The 22,210-nt window shown below is 43.6% G+C and overlaps 1 protein-coding gene across 2 annotated transcripts in view; it reads right to left on the bottom strand.

The window, feature by feature from the left end:
• Window positions 1-2,060: 2,060 nt before the first annotated feature.
• The window catches only part of MAGI3 (membrane associated guanylate kinase, WW and PDZ domain containing 3), a 234,557-nt gene continuing 214,407 nt past the window's right edge, over window positions 2,061-22,210 (bottom strand). The window contains exons 16-22 of one of the 2 annotated variants that reach the window (XM_032421249.1): window positions 21,743-21,928; window positions 13,226-13,328; window positions 12,369-12,495; window positions 11,664-11,807; window positions 6,470-6,608; window positions 5,611-5,701; window positions 4,941-5,027 (exon numbers count right to left, since the gene is read on the bottom strand). In XM_032421249.1, coding sequence (XP_032277140.1) covers window positions 5,652-5,701; window positions 6,470-6,608; window positions 11,664-11,807; window positions 12,369-12,495; window positions 13,226-13,328; window positions 21,743-21,928 — 749 coding nt within the window. In that variant the 3' untranslated portion in view covers window positions 4,941-5,027; window positions 5,611-5,651. Of the gene's footprint in view, window positions 5,028-5,610; window positions 5,702-6,469; window positions 6,609-11,663; window positions 11,808-12,368; window positions 12,496-13,225; window positions 13,329-21,742; window positions 21,929-22,210 lie in introns of both variants that reach the window. The other variant, XM_032421255.1, reaches the window with a different exon arrangement.

Raw genomic sequence — 22,210 nt, forward strand, 5'->3', positions numbered from 1 at the left:
CCTAACTGGCATATGGTTTCTTGACTTTCAGAGACATGTAGAAAAATTCTAAATACCACAGTGCCTCACAGTATAAGCTTATGGCTCTTTTTATTTTTGGTTCATTGTATTTACAAGTACGTGGACTTCTGCACTGTAAAGTAACACTCTTCCAAATTAATTACATTCACTTTTGAAATGTTTTAGATTTACACACTCATAGTGGGCCAAACGGGTTTGACTTCCAATATGGTATATGATTTGGGATTATGGAGAAATTCATTAAAGTGAATCTCATGTATGCATGTATTGACTAGTTTAATCATTTAAAGTAATCCTTTGCTTTTGCAGTTACTGGTGCCCGTCTTGAATAATGAAGTTTGAATTTCACAAATGTCCAATAATTCCATTACCTCTCCTGCAGCATGCCTGAGCATATAAGCTATAATAAGGTATTACTCAAGGTAACAAATGATTGTTGCTTATTAAGGACAAAATAAGCCTCTTGATTTGTGTATTTGCTAATAATAGTTCTGGTTGGCTTTAATGTGAACACTGTGAAATAGACAAATTCCCAAAGGATTCTCTGTCAAAATTATAGGTTTAGGCTAAGCTAAAGCACTTGGCTATGTTTTCGTATTTTTAATGTATATGAGAAAGATTCAGAGTTCTCTAGTTCAGAGTTCAGAGTTCTCTCTTTAGAATCACGCTCTTCCCAAAAGTCTCTCTTGCATAGCAACAATGAAAACAGATCCAAGTTAGTGACTCTCTTAAACTAATTCAGTTAACTAAAGCAAAGATTACAGATTTCATGTTAATAATTATGGCATGCTTTGAACAAGTCATTGTATTGTATTTAAGAGCATGACCAGTAAAGAGCTGCCTAAATAAGTAAATCTGTTATGTTTAACAAACACAGATAGTTCTTAGGCATTGGAGCATACCATGACGATGTAAAAAGGTGCTCTGATGTGTTCTTCATACCAGACCGAAACGTCACACTTTGTGCAAAAGTCCGTGTTTACACCAGTGTTCTGGAGGGGCAACCTATGGACTAAGCTTCAGCTTTAACACTCATTAGACTGTTACACAGTTTAACTAATTTGAATGTTCCTTGCTTTTTTAAAACCATATTCTCTTTGAATGTCGGACATACTAACCATGAAATTCTTCATTTGTGCATGTTTAAAAGCATTTGGCTTTTTCTGCATGGGAATATCTATTGAAAGGAAGAACCCAAGATATTTTCATGTAGAAATAAAAAGCCAAATGCTTTTGTGTCTGAGACTTCTGAAATAGTTGACCCTGTTCAACAGCTACTTGGTCTATAAAATCTGATGTAACTATGATCTCAGGCTCTCACCTGTAGCGAGACAAGGCAGTAGCATCGCAGAACCCCGTGAGAAGATCTGTCCACCCAAGCTATTTTGCTGCCACTTTCTACAGCCTTTGCCGTGACCTGCATCTCCACTGTGGGACTTGGGGTTTATGGGTTTAATTTTTAGTGTAAGTTAATGCAATGGTAGGAACTTTTTTTTTACCCGCAAGAGTAAAATAACCATGGTCGTGAAATAGGTTTTGGGCATTAATCGTATCAAAAAATAAATGAAACCCAAGTAAGTCAAAACAGTTCATTCTGAAAGTAAGTGTAACCTGTAGTAAATGAAATGATTTACTGCTGAAATGCCACAGTCTGATGAGTTTTGTGACCTTACGGTAAACTGGCCTTACACCACTATCCATTAGGACTTCCACTGAACCTCCAAGAAGACAAGTCCTCTTCTCTCCAGCAGTGTAGGAAAAGATTTTGGGGAGTAGCGAGTTATTTTTGCAAAGCGATTTTCTTTACAATGAACAGGCATAACGATAAGCCAATTTCAAGGTTTACATACAGATAGAAGGAAGCTATACAGGTAAAGTCATCATTATAAGTCGTCCTGATTGTAGGATTTTGAATGTTTGTGACTTGGAGCAACCACATCTATTTGAGGACTCAGACTGTGATGGGAATGCGCTCTATAAGAGAAAGCAACATTAAATAAACCTGACAGTAAAAGAAATGCAGGCCATGAACAGTTTTTTTTTTTTAATATCTATATAAAAAATAACGAGCGATTTACAGATCTCTTTCTCTAATCAGAACCTCAAGTGTGTATATATAAAGGTACTGTACAATATATAAACATTTACAACCAGTACATCCATATTTTGCTTAGCATTCCAAGGCCACATTGCTAAGTCAGTATATAATCAGTACAGTGACAGGTTACTTAGAGAAGAGCCACATCAGACTGACAACATATGACATCGAAGTTATGTCACAGTTAACAATAAAAATAGGATTTTTTAATCACTAATTGTGGACTATAGGGAAAATAAATCATTTCTGTGGTGCTAAATTCTCAGCATGGATCAAGCCTCCTAATTTTTCTCTATTCAAGTAGTTACAATAGGTGGGTAAATATAGTTCCGGATGGAAGGGGAGTTCAGAAATCTCACTCTGGGAAGCATGTCTCAGCTACAAGGGCGGCTTCGGTTGGTACGTTAAAGACTTTCACAGTCGGACTCTGAGAGGACAGGGCCTGGACGTACCAGGTTTCACAAGAACAAGATGAACCCAGGTGACAGAACAGGTGTGTTCAAATACTCCATAAAATGGTTTTGTTCTGAGATTGTTCCTTTATTCATAGCTGCTACCGAATGCTGCTACAGGGGCCTGAAAATCCTGGATCTCTTTTATGGAGCTAAAAATGGTCTCTACCTCCCAGCAAACATCTTTACTGAGACTTTTTAAAAGGACTCCGAAAATGTGTACAACAAGCTAAGCAGATGTCTAGTCTCCCTTTCTTGTTTTTTAAATAAGTTAACGTAGCTAGAAACTAAAACGAAATCAGATCTAGCAAGGGCTGTCTACCACCACGCCACGTCGGTCCTCTTGCTGAGCAGGTCTGAATGCAAGTTCTGCCTCGAAACACCTGAGCTCGGACAGCTACTGCCGGAGGCGTGGTCCTCTATCTGGGAAGGTGCTCTGCGATCAAGGCCCTCACGATCTGTACGATGTTTTGACTCTTCCCGTACGCACTATGTAGTAACGACTAACGAGTGAGTAGTAGGAGGTCCAACCCAAATATCCAGAAATAGAAACCTGGTAGTTTTTCTCTGAACAGCAGTAAGCAATATTTCCACATGCTTCTATCTGGTTTCCTAACAAAATAAACTGAAGGAAAAGGCCGACCTGAGATGCTAAGACCCCATCAGGGTTGGAAAATAACAGCAGGAGGGGGAACTCTTCATTGCCTAAAGCACTAGCTCATTTTAAACACCCAATTGTAAGTAATATCTGTAAGTTACTTGAAATACCTGATCCAGCCGAATTAAAAACGCTAAGAGAGTGTCATTATCTGACTCCATTTTGTTTTTCTTTTCAGTAGTGATGTTTTGGAGTTTCATTTTTAAACTGGGCCTGCGCCATCACCTGTAGCTGTTAGAAGAGGTGACTGCCATCTTTAATGATGAGCTAACAGCCCCTTCTTCTGCAAGGACTCGAATGTGTCTCTCTGTAAACATGCAGCATGCTATTGAGGATATCAACTTCCAAGCCAAACCGAGCTTTCTCATTCCTGCGGGAACAGCTGAGTGAGATGGATAAAACAGACATGACACAGTAGATAACTTGGCACAGGTCTCGAGGAAGTTGTGACCAGGCCGTGCACATCGGCACGCGTCACTTGGGACCCCCGCGGAGGTGGGAGGGCGGCCCCAGGGGACGGCTGGTTCGCAGTGGTCCTGAAGGCGCTTCATGCAGCCTGGCTACCTGGATGCTCAAATCAGAATGTGTCGTGGTCCAGAATTTCAGAAAAAATGACTTTGTGGGGTTTTGTTTTGGAAAAATGCCACTTTTTAGTAACAAAAGATTACAGCTTGTTTTTCTTTGTTTTATACCGAAGGTCACAGCCGTTTCTCGGCCACACCAGTAGTGCCTGCCGCTTTGTTTGCACTTGGCACCTTCCAGGGCCCTGGAGTTATGGGTGTTTTCTTAACGGGAGAAGCGCTCTCAGGTTGGAAGCCTCCGCTCTCTCTGGTTCTGTCGGCTGCCTCTTGTTCTTTTCCTCGGGGAGCTTGGGTTTTGTTTAAAACCGTCCTTTCTTCAGGGTCCTGCTTCAGCTTCTTGTCTGATATTCTGGCATTGTCTCCTGGCTTCTCTTTGCTGGAGCTTGTCTCGCCTAAGGCCGCCTTCTTTCCTTTCTCCCTGTCAGGTAATACTCTACTAGCAGCGGTACTAGTCTTTTTGGATGGAAGAGACTTTTCATCCATCCTCTTGCTTTTTTTCTCTGGAGACCGTGTTCTGTTTTTTCCAGACTGGCTCTGCTTTGTGTCCTTCTGGACAACACCCGATTCTTCTCTGCCCTCGGAGATCTGCTCGGCCCCATCCCTCGCACGGCCCCCGCCCCTCTGACTCTCCGACTCTGATGATCGGCCTTTGCTTCCCTCAGTCTTCTGCTGCTTCTTTGGGCTTGAAGACCGTCCTCTGCTTCGTCCGCAGCCATCTTGTCCGGAACCTGCCCTGGTGCCCATCTGCCCTTTACTGTCCCCTCTCCTGGGGCTGAGTGATCGATCTCTGGGTCTTCTTTTGGGGTCAGTTGGTAGAGGACTGGGAAGCCTGTCTGAACGTCCTTCTGCATGTCGGCTGGCAGGCTTTCTGGGACTAGCAGATCTGCCTCTTTGTGTAACACCATTTTCTACTCTGAAGAGATTTTTCCTGTCACTCTGACCGTGACTGCTGGGTGGATCCCTTTTATTCACATTTTTCTGGAGAAAAGAGTGCTGCTTTTTATCAGACGGATTTTCATTTAAAGTGCTTTTCTTTTCAGGCACACCATCCTTTAATTCCTCGGTCTTTTCACATGTCTGACCTCTCATTAAAGATCCTTCAATTACTGGCACGGGAGACTCCTCAAATACAGAAGCAGGATGGGAAGATGGGGGAAAGGGGGGCTGCTCATCATAAATCACATTTGAAGACGAAGGATTATTAACATCCCAATCACCTACAAAAAGGGATTTGAGTGGAACATCATTAAATTTTAGAATTACAAAGAGGAACAGTAAGTTTTGAACTCTGACAGCCATTTGGATTGGACTAACTGCTTAAATAGCCTGAGTATATATGCTGAGCTCTCTCGAGAAAGGCGGGTCATATAGACAGCAGTACTTGTACACGAGGTGGTTGTACTTGTAGGTTGTTTGTTTAAATATACACAAAATAACAGTCATTCTTCCAATAATTTATGTATAATTAGTGATATGAAGAATTTATACATCATATATAAGTAGTAAAGCCCAATGAAAAACTTAGAAGAAATAAATAATAAAATCGGACCAAATTACTTGGTCCAGGAAGCTTACTAATCTGGCCGTTATCAAAGGATATAGCTTACAGCTATGCAAAATCAGTAACAAAGGAGACCCAACTGTGGTAGCCAGAACGAGGTTCGTGGGCATTTGTAAATAATTTAATGTCAAAAGGGAACTGAAAAGTGCAGAAGATAGAAAGGGATGTATTTAATAGCATCATTTTTAATTAAACAGAAAAAAAAAGAAGGAAGTGATTTACAAGACATGCAAATTTACCAAGTCTTTTTAAGGAAAGACCAAGAAAAGCCCTGAAAGCCTTAATGTTGCTCAGGTTTCACGTAGGAGCACAGACCGGAAGGAGCCAAACCTGAAGAAGGAAGAGAAAAAGCCTAGGACTATGTAAAAAAAAAAAAAAAAAAAAAAAAAAATCACAGCGCAGTTAGCAAAGATGTCACTGGGAACGTATGGTTTACAAGCAGATGGTGGAAGATCACACAGAGAATTATAGGCTGGAAGGGGACTGCAGGAGGTCACGTCTATACTTGTCCCTCAAAATCTCTCCAGGCGGGGAGAGGGGGAGGAAACTGGAAGGGACACGTCCTAGTGGTGTGATACTCTCTTTCTAGGCTAGTGCACTCGATTAAACAATGAGTTTCAAATCCTGTGATATTTCAAAACCATACAGTGAAACCCAGGAAGCTGAGGATCAGTACAGGAGTCCAGACATGGTCCCACGTCCAACTCCCGGAGCCCAGGTAGGGCCACAGTAACTTGTTTTCGACAAGTGACCAGAAAAACCTAAAGGTCTTAGCATTTGGAGAGATTTCAAGTATTTTTCATGGCATTTAAATCACTTGCTTCCGATATCCTTGTTTTTTTACAGGCACGTTTCTCTACAAAAGCAACTATATGTTTTCTGTGGAAACTGCTTCACATGTTCCATCCCAACAGAAATCACGGCGAAGTCGCTTATTTTGTAGTATTATAACACCTATGCTGTGTAATTAGCTGCAGGTGGTTCTGCTGTTCACCTTTGAACTTAGCCAGTCAACTGTGTCTCCCCTTCCTTTCCTGCCGCTGTCCCCTCCCTAACACATCAGGCACGTTTCAGCTCCAGGTGAACGATGTGACTTACCGTGGTCCGGTATCAAGCCAGTTCCTGGCCTCAAAAGCAGGAGAACTTTATTTCCACCGGCCTGGATGAGCTCAATGGCTCGAGTATGTGTGATGCCTTGTGTAGGCTCCCCATTGATTTCGACAATCTGGTCACCCACCTAGAGAGGGAACATTCACAACATGAAACGATGCATCCTTCTTCACTTCTGCTCTGTCCACTCTAGAGCCCCCCAGGCTTGCTAAGTGACTCGCTCTCATTTGTCAGATGTGTAACTTGTACACAGTGCTCTCGTGCTAAGGCTGATGACGAGTGGACAGAGGAGAGCCACAGGAACAGACAGTGGCCAGCTTTATTTACTCCGTGGAAATCCTACAGGGGAAAGTTTTATATGACTAGTCAATGGGATCCCGGCACCTTGAAATCATGAATCAGATTCTCTGACACAGGAGGTGAGGTCTCTACGATCCACCTGACACTACAGGGCTGTCACTGAATGATCCACCTGTGAAGGGTACTTTGCAACTTGAGCTGAATCTTGAATTTATTTTCTGAATTCTGGGCAGATGGCTCCTCATCTGTGAAGCCTTTCTGGGCCTCCGGGGAGAACGGCCCACTCCCTTGTGTGGCCACACACCCTGTACATACAGGAGGCCTTCGATAACTGGAATATTCAGAGATGAAAACTCTGAAAAACTGCAGCCTGGAGAATATATTAATATGAATACTTATTTAAAACCAATAACTGGCTTACGCTCATGACTTTAAAATGATTTCCCTAAGAAACATAAAACTAGGGATCAGAAAAAGATGCCTCAGTACCACTGCTGTTTACTGGAAATGCTGTTTAGTTATTTTTAAAAAAAGGGATAATACAGATGAGTCAAGTATAACTTTTGCAAAGGACCGGATTAAAGATAACGATGACAGTGGTTTTAAAACAGGTGACAAACACGCGAAGGGTACTGGCTTCAAAAGAGAAAAACTGAACAATGGAAAACTACTGAAATTCCAAGAAGCTCAAATATTTATAAGAGCTTACTAAAACGATCCAGAAATAACACAAGATGACCCAATAATTATTTAACAGAGGCTTGGGGGGAAGTCTGTATCCACAGAGAGCACAAAGCACAGTGGCCAGGAAGCCGGGCTTTGGCGTCCTAACGTCTGTGGTTCACTCCTGGCTCTTCCTTCTGCTGGCTGGTCGGTCTCAGGTTCCTCCCTGTTAAATGGGGATAATGTCTTGGGGCACTGGGGAGGATTTAATGAGAGAAAACCCGATTACACACCAAACCGAGACAAATGTTACTTTTCAAGTTCTCTATCTCCCCATCTTGCCCAAAAAAGACTTTAAGTGCATCCGGATGAAGATTTACCTGAGGCTGGAGCCCACTCTCTACACTGCAAAAAATGTCAAGTCAACTATGAGAAAGAAAAGAGATTAAGTGTTTTGCTGCATCTTTGTGGAAAAAAAAAAAAGAGTCTCTTGAAGAAATGGAGGCTATCAAGTAAGCTAGACAGATTTAACATAGAAAAAGGGTCTTTAAACAAAATAATAATAAACATAGGATGGAAAAAATCATGCACATATAATTAATAAAAAGTTTATATCTAGAATATATGTGAGACAAAAGCCAATACCCAGATTTCCCTAATAAGTGACTGAAGAAAATTATTTGCATGAGGAAATACACATACTAAGTTAGTACTGGGTATAAAATCCTGCTGATAATTAGAGAAATGAAAATTAAGGCAGACAGTATTGGGAGCATGCGTTGGGTGTGTCTTGTGAAACATGACTGAGGTTATCACTGATTGCAGTCACATTTTCTGGCTTAAATTCACTGTCCTAAGCACACTATTTCTTACTCTTTTAGTACAACAAATGAATCGCAATAAAGCTTGTAATTGAACAGATTTGCCACCAGGTGTCATTTTCGTTTAACTTTAAAACCACATTGTGGAGAAGGACACTAGAACCCCATGGCTTTAAGATTTCTGGCAGACAGGCCCTCAGAGGGAGAAAACTTCTCTACTGGACTGTACAGAGCTAGAGATTTAAAAAATGGCACCTTTGAGACAGAAATGTGAACATTCTTTGAAAATTCTGTTACTTGTTACTTTTAAAAATTTTACATGTGGAATGTATCTTTTGGATACGAGGAATACATATCAAGGAATACATCTTTTGATAAATAGAACCAATAATGATTCGAGTTCAGGTTTGTATGATTGAAAAATAAAATTATGGGGGACAGAGGAGGGGAGAGAGAGAAATCAAAGGGAGGGAAAAAGGAGAATAGGAGAACCAAAGGAAGAAGTGGGAAGAGGGGCTAGAGAAAAATTATGTTCCTTAAAAAAGTTACTATATTAATAACAGCCACTAAAAATGTACATTTTGTATTAAAATTACAAAATAATATTTCTAGCACACTGCTTACATGATCTTAGAAGGCCTTGAGAACCTATACGGTTCCCCCAAACCGTCCCATCCAGAAAGACACCAGCCAGGGCCTGACCTGGGAAGCACGAGGCCTGGGCTCACAGGACCAAAGCCCGGGGTCCCACCGCGGCCGCCACAGGCCGAGTGACCCCAGCAAGGGATTAGTCTCCCAGAGCCTCAGTTTTACATCAATCAGTGGGGATAATGCCACCTCTCCCTTAGAGGGTTTTTGTGAGACTAAACCTAAGTGGAAACACGTGCTGCCTAGAAGATGCCAGACTCCACATTTTCTAAATCTGATTCTGTCCTACGGTAAAGATCTAACTAAATCTGACACTATCCCCTAATATGAGCTTTTCCCACTCAGCTGATCTCATTCCCTTTGCCCAGAACACCTTTTTCACTCCTCTCCAGATCTTAACCAGATTTATGGACGGCTTGAGACTCACTAAACGTAGAGACCTCCTGGACTCTCAACACCTTTCCATCTGTGTTACAGACTAAGCTTCCCTTGTCTTACTGAACCGCACTCTTACACTGTCTGCCCAACTGCTTCATCTAGCCCAGGCCTGTCTACGCACTAGGAAGTTCCGGGAGCTTATCTTGAGAAAAACAATCCTCATTGTAAGTATTTTTCATCCATTCTACTTTTTCAACAAACATCTACAGAGCATCTACTATAACCATTCAAGGCCCTGTACCAGGACCGAAGATACTGACCTGATAGGTACAGATAACCGACCAGACGAAGTGAGGGAGGCGGGGAGAGAGGCGGGAGGGTGAGGCGGAAAGGGAGCTCAGGCAGCTCCGTGGCGCGAGTTTGCTGGAGATAAACTCTCCTCATTTGGGCAGTGGCCCCCAGACTCAGTTGTCATTAGTAACAAAGCTCCCATGATCCTTAGCAAGTCAAGATTTTGACAGTTTGGTAGCCAGAAAAAGAACTCTCCTCTGAAAAGCTGATTTCTTAGAGTTTAGAACAAACCTGGGCATAATCGTATTAGCCTATTTCCTTTTGTTTTCAAGTATCAGAGCTTTTGAAATTAGTTGGTTTAATCGTGGAAGTCCAAAGCTCCCATTCATTTGTAAAGAACGGTATGTCTTAGAAACAGACTGCCTGCTTCAAGGCCTGTTTGCCTTTTATTTGTTTAGTGAGATTAGTGCATCTGAGGGTTATATTTGGAATCAACGTTTTAAAATTATATCCTAGTTTTTGGCCTTTTTTTTTTTTTTTTATGACACTCAATACAATGGGAGATTTTTTTTAAGTAGGCTCCATGCCCAGCGTGGAGCCCAATGCAGGGCTCAGACTCACAACCCTGAGATCAAGACCTGAGCTGAGATCAGGAGTCAGATGCTCAACCAAGTCACCCAGGCACCCCTACAATGGGAGATTTTTAAAAAAACAACAGATTTGGGGCACCTGGATAGCTCAGTCGTTAAGCGTCTGCCTTCAGCTCAGGTCATGATCCCAGGGTCCTGGGATCGAGTCCCACATCGGGCTCCCTGCTCAGCGGGAAGCCTGCTTCTCCCTCTCCCACTCCCCCTGCTTGTGTTCCCTCTCTCGCTGTGTCTCTCTCTGTCAAATAGATAAAAAAAATCTTTAAAAAAACAACCAACCAACAGATTTAAAGTATACCCAAACAAATTTTTAAAAAAGAGGGGGAAGAAAAAGGACCAATCTTTCTCTACTGAAATCTTACCCACTTTCCACTGCCATCCATTCTGTGAGATCTCCACTCATCCTCACCTCTTTAAACTTGTGCACAAGTCTGGTCATTTTTAAGAAGGGTGGTATCTTATTTGTTTTAGGGACCCCCCCCTTCTCCCAGCTCATTCAGTACTCATTCATAAAAGCTTTGGGTAAAGCAAACACTCAATACATGTTTACCAAATGAGTAATGGGAGTGGGGCAGTGATGTGGAAAATTCAAAACTGCAATCACCTGGAAGCCTTTTCCAAACATTATTAGAATACACCATCTGATTTTTAAACAAAAATTATCTTCCCTGCTGCCTACGGGTGGGAGAGGGAAGAAATCCAAAGTTCTCTTGAGCAGTAGGGGGAAGGCTGTCTAGAATTTAAAATTTCGAATGTATCACCTAACAATACCAGTGAATTATTTTTTTAAAAATCGAGGCCAACACATGTCCCCTACATAACATTCCTCTTGAAGTAACATTCAGAGGCGGGGCGAAAATACTTTACGTGCAGATGCACAGACAGTCTGGTCTGCAGTGCTCCGTACAAAGCTACAGGGTTTCAGAGTTGAGAACCCCTAGGACGGACCATTACCCAAGTAAATTCTAGTCTTTCAAATAATAGTAAAGGCTGGGGGAGTCATGCTTTTTGATCTCTGGCTATCTCTGTGGGTAGCTAAGGGGGAAAAAAAAATCCTGGGCCTATTATTTCTGGGAAGAAATTGAAGATTTTTATCCTGGCTTTTCCAAGACTTTTAATAAGATGAAAGTATATTTTATTTACGAACCCATTTGCCCTCAAACGTTGACGGTGTAAGTAAAAAATAAGTTTCCTTATTGCCCAAAGTCAAAATGGTAAAAACAGCATTAGTGTGGTACCACCTAGGACAGCAGAGCGAGGCCGTGAAATCACCAGGCATCGGAAAGTGGAACAAAGAGCAGCTGCTTTCAGGTCTGATGACAGAAAACTTTGCTACTTAGCTTTGGGAGGTTTCTACACTCCCTTCGATCAACTATTTTCAGTCGTTTCCAGTCTGGAGCCAGAAGCAAAGGTCGCGGAAGGAAGCCAACTCACGTGAATCCTGCCGTCTTTGATGGCGGGGCCCTCCTCAGCAAGACGCAGGATGAACAGCCCCATGTTGTACTCCTTCCCCCCGCGGAGGCTGAACCCAAAGCCCCGGGGGCCTCTCTCCAGCTCCACTGGGTAACAACCAAGGCTCTGGGAGAGAAAGAAGCGTAAGAAAAACAAGTTCTCGTGGGCTGCTTTAATGACAGCTTGAAGAAAGACTACTTTTAGAGCTGGGAGATTATGACTTATACACTCAATATGCATTTCTATATCATAAGAAAGGAATGAAAGTTTTGGTTGAACAGCTACTTTATAAATGCAGTCTAAATTAAGCTGAAGATCACATGTTTTCTCTACTAGTCAATGTGCAGCAGGACGATCAGAGAACAGAATTTGGGGAAATGCTTCCTTTAAGGAGATTTTGACGAATTTTCCCTGGGGGAAAAAAAAAACTGAAACCCTCCTCTGATGAACTCAAACACTGCTATTTCTAAGTACCGGACCCAGGGTGCACATTTCTCCAATTACAGGGTAAACTTTTTCACTCTTTCACGTTCTCTCATGGAAGCTGATGGAATGCCAAACACACAGAATTATTAATCTTGGGAACAAATGTGTCCGAACTGATCTGTAACAAAAATTCGCCAGCATCAGCGGTGTAGCAACTGAAAAGAACAGTCCACATCTGGGTTGGGGGTGGCGTCCGTCTACCTGACTGTGCCGGGCGCCTACAACCGCACTCACTGCCGCGTCAGGCTGGGCAAGGCGCTTGTGGTCAGACCACGAGTGTCTGTAAGAAGTGGAGACGTCTTTCCCGATTCCACCTTCTAGAGCACTTCTACGAGAGAGAAATCCAGTCACTCTCTGAACTGAGGAAATGAAAACGGTTTGAAAGTAAAGGCGGATTAATTTCTTTTCAAAGCTGAAGCTGCCCATCCTCCGGACAAACCGCCGCGAAGGCAGGCCGTGCCTGGACCCAGAGGTGCTGGGCAAATCTGGTTGTTAACTCCAGCAGCCAGTCTCCCAACAGCCCACGCTGGTTTGGTTTGCTCTTTGTTTTAAGGGCGTCTCAGTGCAGTTTATAGCAAGGAAAACTGCACTCAGGTCACCGACCCGGGGGGCCGACGAGCGGACCTCGTCCGTGAGAAACGGCTCTCCGGCAGGGCCACTGCCCGGACGCTGAGTTTCTGGAAATCTCGTTTTTGTTGCATGGCTAGTACTGTCAACGAGAGAAGAAAGAAATATGTGCAAGCACTGCTCTGGTCTGCTCAAGCAGTCTGAGGACAGAGCAGGCACGTGGGCCTGGGCCCCCCCCAAAATGAGGAGGACCTAGAGGAGCGCAGCCAGGCGCTACTGTCACTTCTTGTTTTCTAACCCCTCTCGTCAGGCACGACTAGTAATTACGTTGCGCCCTGGGGATGCGGCTGGAGGAGGGATGAGGTACTGAGGGGGTGCAGGGTGTAGGAGCGTATCTGAAGGGGCACCTGTGCGGGGGCGCGGGTGGGGCCGGGTGCTGAAGGGTGGGGCGATGACGGAAAACAGCCCAAAGCTGGGAAGAGCGGCCTCACCTGTCCCCAGCTATGTGGTTGGCCTGGGACTGGCCCGGGGCTCTGTGCTGCAGGGCAGGGCTCTGCCTGGCTGAGTTTGTTCCTGAAGGCGGACCATGATGCTCTGTTCAAGTGAGAAAACAATAAAAATAAGACTTTGCACATAAAAATGTAAAGGCCAAGTGGTCTACGAAAGTGAGACAAGACCACGTGGTTACAGCCTTCCTGACTTTAGTGACTTCAGCACGAACAGCACGGCCCTCAGCTGTCTGGAATCGGAACATTAACATTTTTTCCCCCCTGTGGCTTCGAGGAATGCTTATGTTTGAAGAGAACAGGAATCCCGTTCTTTGGGTCACCCATACAACATGAAAATCAGAAATGTACACACTGGACAATATTATCTAGAGGACAGAGCTCCAGGAACTATCCTGTAGCCTATTCTGTGGGCTTCCAGAGCACACACCCCGCAACTGGTAAACAGCTCTAGATGACAAAGACAGGTCTCAGGAGTGCTGGGACACAGAAGCCAGTCTGCAAAGCACACACAGGTCTGTGAACCTACGTCTTTTAATATTGGAGCAATTATTTTGCCTGACACGAACACCTAAGACAAACTTCTAGAACCATCCCGAGTGCTGACAAATGTCTGTGAAGACTTCGCTGCTTCTGTTTTCTGAGAGGACAAATGCAGAGGGGAAAAGTTACCATTTCCTTCTGTAATCATCGCCAGCAGCCCCAGACCTCCTTGAAGGCAGGTTTCATAACGGGCTGCATCGAGATGCCAAGTCACAGGAAGTAACAGGAGAGACTCTTAAGGCTGTCACACTCATATTTGTAAAGCTGGAACTTCCAAATGTTTTATCCTGTCCATAATATTAAACATAGGATATTTAAAATATCAGAGAGAGGGAGCCTAGCTTAGTGAATAAGACCATGAACTCTGTACCAAGACTGACAGGGGTTAAGTCTGACTCATCATTTACTAGCTGTGTGTTCTTGAGGAAATTACTTACCTTCTCTGTGCTTCTAATAATCTCATCCATAAAAAGCGAATTATAGCCACCTCATGGGGTTATCGTATTAAACAAGAGTCAAACAGTGCCTGGCATATTATATTCACTATATAAATGTTTCTATTATCATTATCATAATAATCAAAATGATAAAGTCTTATTTGGGGCTATATTTCTCTTAAAGTATATATTCTGAAATACTGACCTTACTTAGCAAAAATGTTCAATGCTTTCAAGTCAAGTGCCCTAGGAAGGAAGAGTGGAGAATGAACTTTTTGGGGGGGGGGGGGAGAGGGGACCTGGAAATTTGTTGCTCTTTTAAATTACTATCATGAATTTTATTTTCCTATTTAGCTTGGACAAGCTACTTAGGTTGCTCCTCCTTGCTGATCTCCTTACCAACCCCATCTGCACTCCGCTTCCTGGAATCCAGTCCTAGCATATAAACTGAAACAAGCCTCTGCCTGGCTTCAAAACCTATGGTAACTTTTTATTGCTCATAAGCTACTACCCAGACTCATCACCTGGGCACTCGTGTCTTCCCACTTCATCTCCCGTTCAGAATGTCACCTCCTCTGTGAGATCTCACCTGGCCCTGTAAGCACACTGTCTTCATAGCATTTACCGCCCTGTGTGAAGCTAGGTGAACACCTGTTTCTCGTGCTCGACCGTGAACTCCTTGATTGCAGGAATTACACCTCATTTACGTTTATATTCCTGTCCCCACCAGAAATTCCCAGAAGTCCTTCCACTTTTGCTCACTGGGTACATCAATTCCAAGCTCCCTGCCTCTAATCTTAAGTGCCCATTACATAGCTGAATTCTGGTCTGTCATTGCAAATTCACGGCTACTATTAAGGGAATGGAAACTGATGGGAGAAGTTACTTCTATCAACAAGACGCCTGGGAGACTTGTACCTTTGTAGGAGTCCAATTTAGGTAATTTTTTTGGCTTCACTAGCTTGGCTGGCGCAATGGGTGTTTAACTTCAGGACAGGAACAAGCAGCTGATCAATTTCATCTTCCCCCCTACCTTTCCCCGAGGATGAGATGTCACCTGTGCAGCATGTGGGATCCCAGATTGGTTGCAGTCCCATGTTCTTCCCTTGTCCTCGTCAAGGTTAAATAAAACTTCCTATCATTGGTATTTTTTTCAGTTTTAGTCCTCCGACCCATGCCACATGGCTTCTCCAATTTATTTCTGTATTAAGAACTGTTCTATTTCTCAAAGTTAAATATCCCAAGATGCCAAACAGGCCTATGCTCTCTCTCAGTTTCATCTGAAATTTCTTCAGATAGTAAAGCAATGGGTTAAGTATATCTCTCCTTCAATGAGAATTAAACTTTTGCTGGAGTTTCTGTGTGTAATTATTTAAGAGAAAGTATATTATCAGAGGAAAAACACAAATCCCATAGTTAAACTATAGTGACAAACATTATAATGTACTGTGAATCATCCTTTGCAAGAATAAATGAGAACCCTATGAGAGTACTTTCTAAAACTCTATTAAAGGACACAAAAGATGATCTGAATAATTAGAGAGACATCCCATGCTCTTAGGTGTTATGACTTAGTATTTAAAGGTATACATTTTCCCAAAGTTAATATATATTCAATATATCTGAATAAAAATTGCAGTTGGATTTTTTTGGAAGAACTTAATAATTTGCTCTAAAATTTTATACAGAAAAGTTTTATGAATTTCTAGTCAATTTGGAGGGTGTGTGGGGGGGGTGGTTGGGTAAAAACTTTCCTTAACAGACAGATATTAGGATATACCACAAAGCTAAAGATTTTTTTCTTCAAGTGTGTGTGGATAGATATACATGCACATACACACTTTAAAAATATATTATGTGAATAAATATATATGTAAATTAACCCAAGAAAAGATGAATCAATAGAACAGAGCAGCTAGGAGACCCGAGCGGTGGCTCCATGGATCAATGAGGAAAAGAAGTGATCTAATAGGTTGTGCCAGAAAAACCTGCTCAGTATGAGAATAAAAAAAATAAAGCTATTCTTCCTAAAACTATATATAAAAGGGAGGCTCCAGAGGCTGCATTAAAGAACTAAATGCAAAATTATAAATCGAATAGATGATGATAAGAGAAAATCTCTGTGACATGGGGTGGGGAAGGTTAACTTCTCTGAAATGAAACTTCAAAAGCGTAAGTCATAAGGTAACAATTGGCTAATGGGATCACGTCTAAATTAAGAATCTCTGTACAGTGGAGGGCACCATGGTCAAAGTTAACATACAGATGACAGGAGAAGCTCTTTGTACTTTCTCAAACTGAACTGGACTATTGCCTACAAAATTCCCAAGGAATCTCTAAATATCAACAAGAAAAAAGACTGAAATCCCACAAGAAAAATGAGTCAAGGATGTGAAGAAGCAATCCATAAGAACAAAAAAATCCCAAAAAACAAGCATCTGATGAGATGCTCAAATTCATGGGTAGTAAGAGAAATGCAAGTTTAACACCAATGAGAGGACACTTCCCATCCTTTGGCCAGTCTGAAAGTAGGCTCGTGCCCGGTCCTGGCCGACACGTGCAGCTACAGAACTGTCCGTGTTCTGCTGCTGGGAGGGGGACAGTCGGACAGCACCTGGTCAAATTAAGCACATGTATATGCTCTGATCAACCACCTTCACTCCAAGAAATTCTCACACTATTTATAAGGTACGTATATGCGGGTGTATCAGGAGGGCGTGTGATGATGTGGCTGTCTGGGGGGGAGTGCGCGGGTAATGTGTTGCACACATACATTATGAAAAAACTGTCAAGTTGTTAAAAGCAATTGATTGTGTTCCTCCAGCAACGTGGATCAATCTTAAAATTGCAGCTATGACACCAAAAGCATAAGCAACCAAACAAAATGTAGATGAACCAGACATCATCAACAATAAACTTCTGTGCATCAAAGGACGGTATCAAGAGAGCGGAAAGACAACCTGCCGAATGGGAGAAAATACTCACAGGCACAGATCTGTTAAGGATCTAATATCAGAATATATAAAGAAGTCTTATAATTCAACAATAAAAAAAGACAACTCAATTAAAAGTGAGGAAAATATCTGAACAGACATTCCTCCACAGAAGATATACTGATGGCCAAGAGCACATGAAAAGGCTCAACATCACTAGTCGTCGGGGAAACAAACATCAAAACCACAACGAGCTACCATGTCACACTCACAGGAAAAAAGAAGATGTGACAAATAAATGCCCTGTAAGACCCTGGATCGCATCCTGGAATAATAACGTGACGTTAAAGAAACAAACATATGGTTCTGAGAATTCAGAGAAGAAAACCAACATAAAATCTATAGCACAATACTATTTACGTAACTGAAAAATAAATGTCAACACACACACAATTATGTATTTTAAAAATAACTCGAGGCACACACAACACGCTGGAATGGTTGCCAGTGGGAGTAGGGAGAGAAATAACAGCAGAAAATAAAGACAAAGGGAACAAGCAGATAAATAAACGGAAAACAAAGCCAAAAATTGGTGGCAACGCTATCAGAGCTGTCCTAACGTGGTCCTCGGGAGCTAGGGTGACCTGTGTCACTCTTAAACATGGGATGGGGGCGCCTGGGTGGCTCAGTCCTTAAGCGTCTGCCTTCGGCTCAGGTCATGGTCCCAGGGTCCTGGGATCGAGTCCCGCATCGGGCTCCCTGCTCCGCGGGAAGCCTGCTTCTCCCTCTCCCTCTGCCCCTGCTTGTGTTCCTGCTCTCACTGTCTCTGTCAAATAAATAAATAAAAGCTTTAAAAAAACCCCAAAACACATGGGATGATCAGGCCCTGGCACGGCAGTAGAAATCAATGTGGAAAAACGGTATGACGTGAAGATTTCTTTATGGTCAGCAAGAAGAGCCAGGCGCGGTCCATTTCCGTCCTGTTCCAGGGCACAGGCCGGCACGGTGGCCGGGCCGCGGGCAAGGCTGGGAGCCTCAAGCCACCGACCGGTGGAGAGTTTTAGAGCAGACGTGACACGTGGCTTGGGAACTTGGTTAACCACTTCCCTGGCGCAAAAAGCCGGAACTATTCAACAGTATCTGGTCAAAGGGGAAAACAGAATGGAAGCACCAGGTTTTTCTTTTTCCAGCTGTCTTGTATCTATGAACAGTGAGCGGCTTCTGGGCAGTAGGGAAGGAGCATCCGAGGGGAAATACCGACTGATGTGAAGGTGTGATTTCTGAAAACAACTCTAGGGAAATAAATATTCATTTGACTCTTCAGTGCAGTTGATAGACTTTATACCAACTACAATGAGAAACTTGGAAGACTTACAAACTCCACGAATGGGATTTTTATGAACAGAAGAGACACTTTCGACTTTTTTTTTCCCGAGAAAAAGAAGAGATTCTGAATGTTTTCATAGTTTAGTAACACTTGAGTATACAATAAAATAAGGTGTAACGCTGAAATGTGATTTTTATGTGTCAAATGTGATTGCATTTTAACAGGCTGCGCCTACATATGAAATTAGACTTTATTTTTTATTTTTATATAAGATTTTATTTATTTGAGAGAGTGAGCAAGAGCGAGAGCACATGAGCAGAGGGAGAGAGAGAAGCAGCTTCCCCTGCTGAGCAGGGAGCCCGGCATGGGGCTCGATCCCAGGACCCCAGGATCATGACCTGAGCCAGATGCTTAACTGACTGAGCCACCCAGGTGTCCTTGAACTAGACTTTAAAGCATGTACTGCTATGGGGTTTCCTTCCACTGTTCTATTTTTCCTAAACACTGATTGGCACTATAGAGAAAATCTTGAGTACGTCCAGAAGTATTTGGACCACAGTGTCAAAGTTAATTTTTCCTCTAAGAAAAATGCCCGAGCAATTTTGGATAACCTCTCAGAGAAAATACCATCAATGATAAAAGGTAATTTTGGCAAAAAAAAAAAAAATTCTACTAATTCTATTACCGAACCCTCTATCCCAGGGCTACTGAGTGTGTGGTTCTTGGGTCAGTCAGCAGTAAGATGTCTATAGATATTGAGAGTAAGCATTTAGAACATTTTCTAATGACTTGACAGAATGATTTTATGTCTTCGTTTTTATTTTTCATTTAACTTCTATGTATTTTACAAAAATGCTGGCTGTGGTGGACTGGAAAAGTCACTGGTCCTTTCGACACATGGTTAGAGAAACACTGAACCCCAGGACTGCTAGGTCCACTACTTCGGGGAGCTTCTCTCGCTGCTCTGCCCCAGGCACACTGATGTAAGTGTAAGACCTCATTCTCCAAACAGACCTAAAATGTGATCTCCTGGGACGCCGACGCCTGCTTTTCTTTGTGGGTCACAGAACAAATTTAAGGCTAAAAAGCAGGCTCTGGAGATCGTAGTAAAGAAATCATGGTGAAGAAATGGGAGACAAAGAAACCTGACCCAAATCACATTAAGTAACAACAGTCCTTCAAGAACTTTTTTATTGAGCACTTACTACGTGCCTGACATTGTTTTAGGCCCTTGGGATTCAGCACTGAACATGACAAGACCTCTAACTTCAGGAATCTTGTGACTCTACATGCTGGCAGGGGGAGAGGGCAATAAACAAGAAACCACAGCTTAAATCATCTCAGGTAGAGATCAGTGCAAGGAGGCAAAGTCGAGCGGGGCGCGCAGGATTATTCTGGATACTGTGGTTGGGGAAGGCCCAGCTGTCCCGAGCATGGATCCTGGGGCCAGTCTGCGGACTCCTACACCGTTTCTGTCATGAGTGTTATGACCGTGGGCAAGTTCTCCAACTGCTCGGGGGCTCAGTGTCCTCATCTACAGAATGGGAAAGTAATAGTGCCTACCTAGGATTAGCGTGAGCACGAAATAAGTGAACGGACGTCCAGCGTTTGGGGTAACAGCTGCCACATCGTTCAGTGCTTACTAAATATGACTACTCTTTCCTTAGGTGGTGAGCTGTGGCAGAGACCTGGATGCGGGGCCCAGCCATGCAGAGGTGGGGTGAAATGACACAGCTACCATTAGATGAGCACCTCGGGGTACTTATCCAGGCTAGGTACATTTTCACCTGTAATCTTCATGCAGATCCTGAAATAGACACTATCGTCCCCATTCCATAGACAAAAACCTGCAGGGTAGAAACATGAAGTGGCTTGTTTCAGGTCATCCAACTAGCTGACAGGTGTCCCTGAACTCTGTCAAGGCCTCACTCCTACTGGGTTTCTAACACCTCTGCTCGGTACCGGCACGGAACTGCAAGCCTCCTGACTTGTACTTTGTCCCTTTGTTCATTCGTCTCCTCGACCCCTCTCGAGGGGATGAATGTTCGTTCATCCATTTAACTCACTTCTTCATTCAAAAAATATTTACTGATGGCCTACTAAGATCACAGTCAACGGATAATATTCTCTTTGTCTTCAAAGAGCAGAGCATTTTGGCAGGGAGACCATCAGGCAGGAGCAATGCTCAGTGAACCGCAGAGCGGCGGAGTGTGGGGGGCTCACAGGGCAGGGGCCGGGGGGCAGCACGTGGGTGCAGAGGCCGCAGAGGCCTCGCTCCGGAGCGGATCTGGAAGGAACCGTGGGAGTTCGATGTAAAAGGTGGCTGGGAGCAAACTCATAAACCGCTTTCTGTGCAGAGTGGGGAAGCACTTGGGCTCCTGCGGAGGAGGATTTTAGGAGGAAGGAGCAGCACAGTCTGGGACAGAGTCTGGGCAGAGTGTGGACCAGACCAGAAAAGGGAAATGGGCCGGGGCGGGGATGTCACCGGGTCCGAGGACTGGAAAAGGCCTCCTCGAGCGGCCGGGAGCGCTCACGTGCAGGTGCAAGTGGCCCTGTGCGCGCTGGGACGGCAGGAGATCACGTGCTACCTTCGCTATGAACGAGTGTAGGAGACAGGGGCAGCGCGACGAGCGAAGAATGGAAGAATCGAGAACAAAAAGACCCCAACACTGCCAACACTAGAGGGCCACGGGGCACCGCGGGGCATGAGCTCACATCACAGTACAAGGGATTTTAACAGGAAAGATGGACTCTGCATAATTCCGCTCTGTGGGGCTTCTCCTCCTTCGTTTTGCAAACTCGGGGAAAAATGAGAGGCGCATTATGTAACCCTTACCTTGTAATTCATGAACAAAGAGCCCAAACGGGTGCTATTCAAAATTCCTAATTAGAAACCCTTAATGACGAAAAGGCAAGACACTAGATGCATTTTATGCCCTATTTCCTGGCCATTCCTACATACTGCCCACCCCCCCACTTAGACAGCAGCTCCCCAGAACAAAGCCCTGGCCATGGGGAGAGGCGCCCTGGGCTCGGCCCTGATAAGAAAGGCTCGATATCAACAGTGACTGTCTGAATCTTTAGAGGATTTCCCTCATTCAAGCAAGCAGACACTGAACACATTATTTTAAGAAAATAAGATCTGAGAAGTATGACCAATCTCTCTCCCTTCTGGGTGCTTGCTTCTCCAGCACATGGAGAAACGGCCACCACTCGTGCCGCTCACACAAGCTCGTGCAAGGCGAGGTGCCCGGTTCCTTACCTTCCTCAGCAACGACCGTTAGTGTGACGGTGACACCAGCGTCTTTGATCAGCTGAACAATGTTATCATGGGACAGTTCAACAATGGACTGCCCATTCACCGCAGAGATGTGATCTCCGATTTTCAGTTTTCCACAGTGATCTGCTGGGCTTCCCTCTATGACTCGGCCAATTTTATGAGGAATAACTAGGGGGAAGAAAACGCCCAGGTTTTTCCATTATTTAAGATACGTTAGCGTTGGATTTATCATCATTTAAAAATTCAACATCATAACATCAAAACACATTCTTTAAAGGTAGAGCAGAAAAGTATCACATGCGATGATCTTATCCAACTATAACTACCCCGTACCGTCGTCCGCTCTGGGCCCACACGCATACACTCTCCTTACAGAGTTGCAGTCGTAGCACATAGACCTCGGTGCTGTTTTCCACTCACCATAAACCTTTCTCCAATTTTTATACTGCC

Source organism: Phoca vitulina, unplaced genomic scaffold, assembly GCF_004348235.1.
Source record: "Phoca vitulina isolate PV1807 unplaced genomic scaffold, GSC_HSeal_1.0 scaffold2, whole genome shotgun sequence".
In the NCBI taxonomy this organism is placed as follows: Eukaryota; Metazoa; Chordata; class Mammalia; order Carnivora; family Phocidae; genus Phoca; species Phoca vitulina.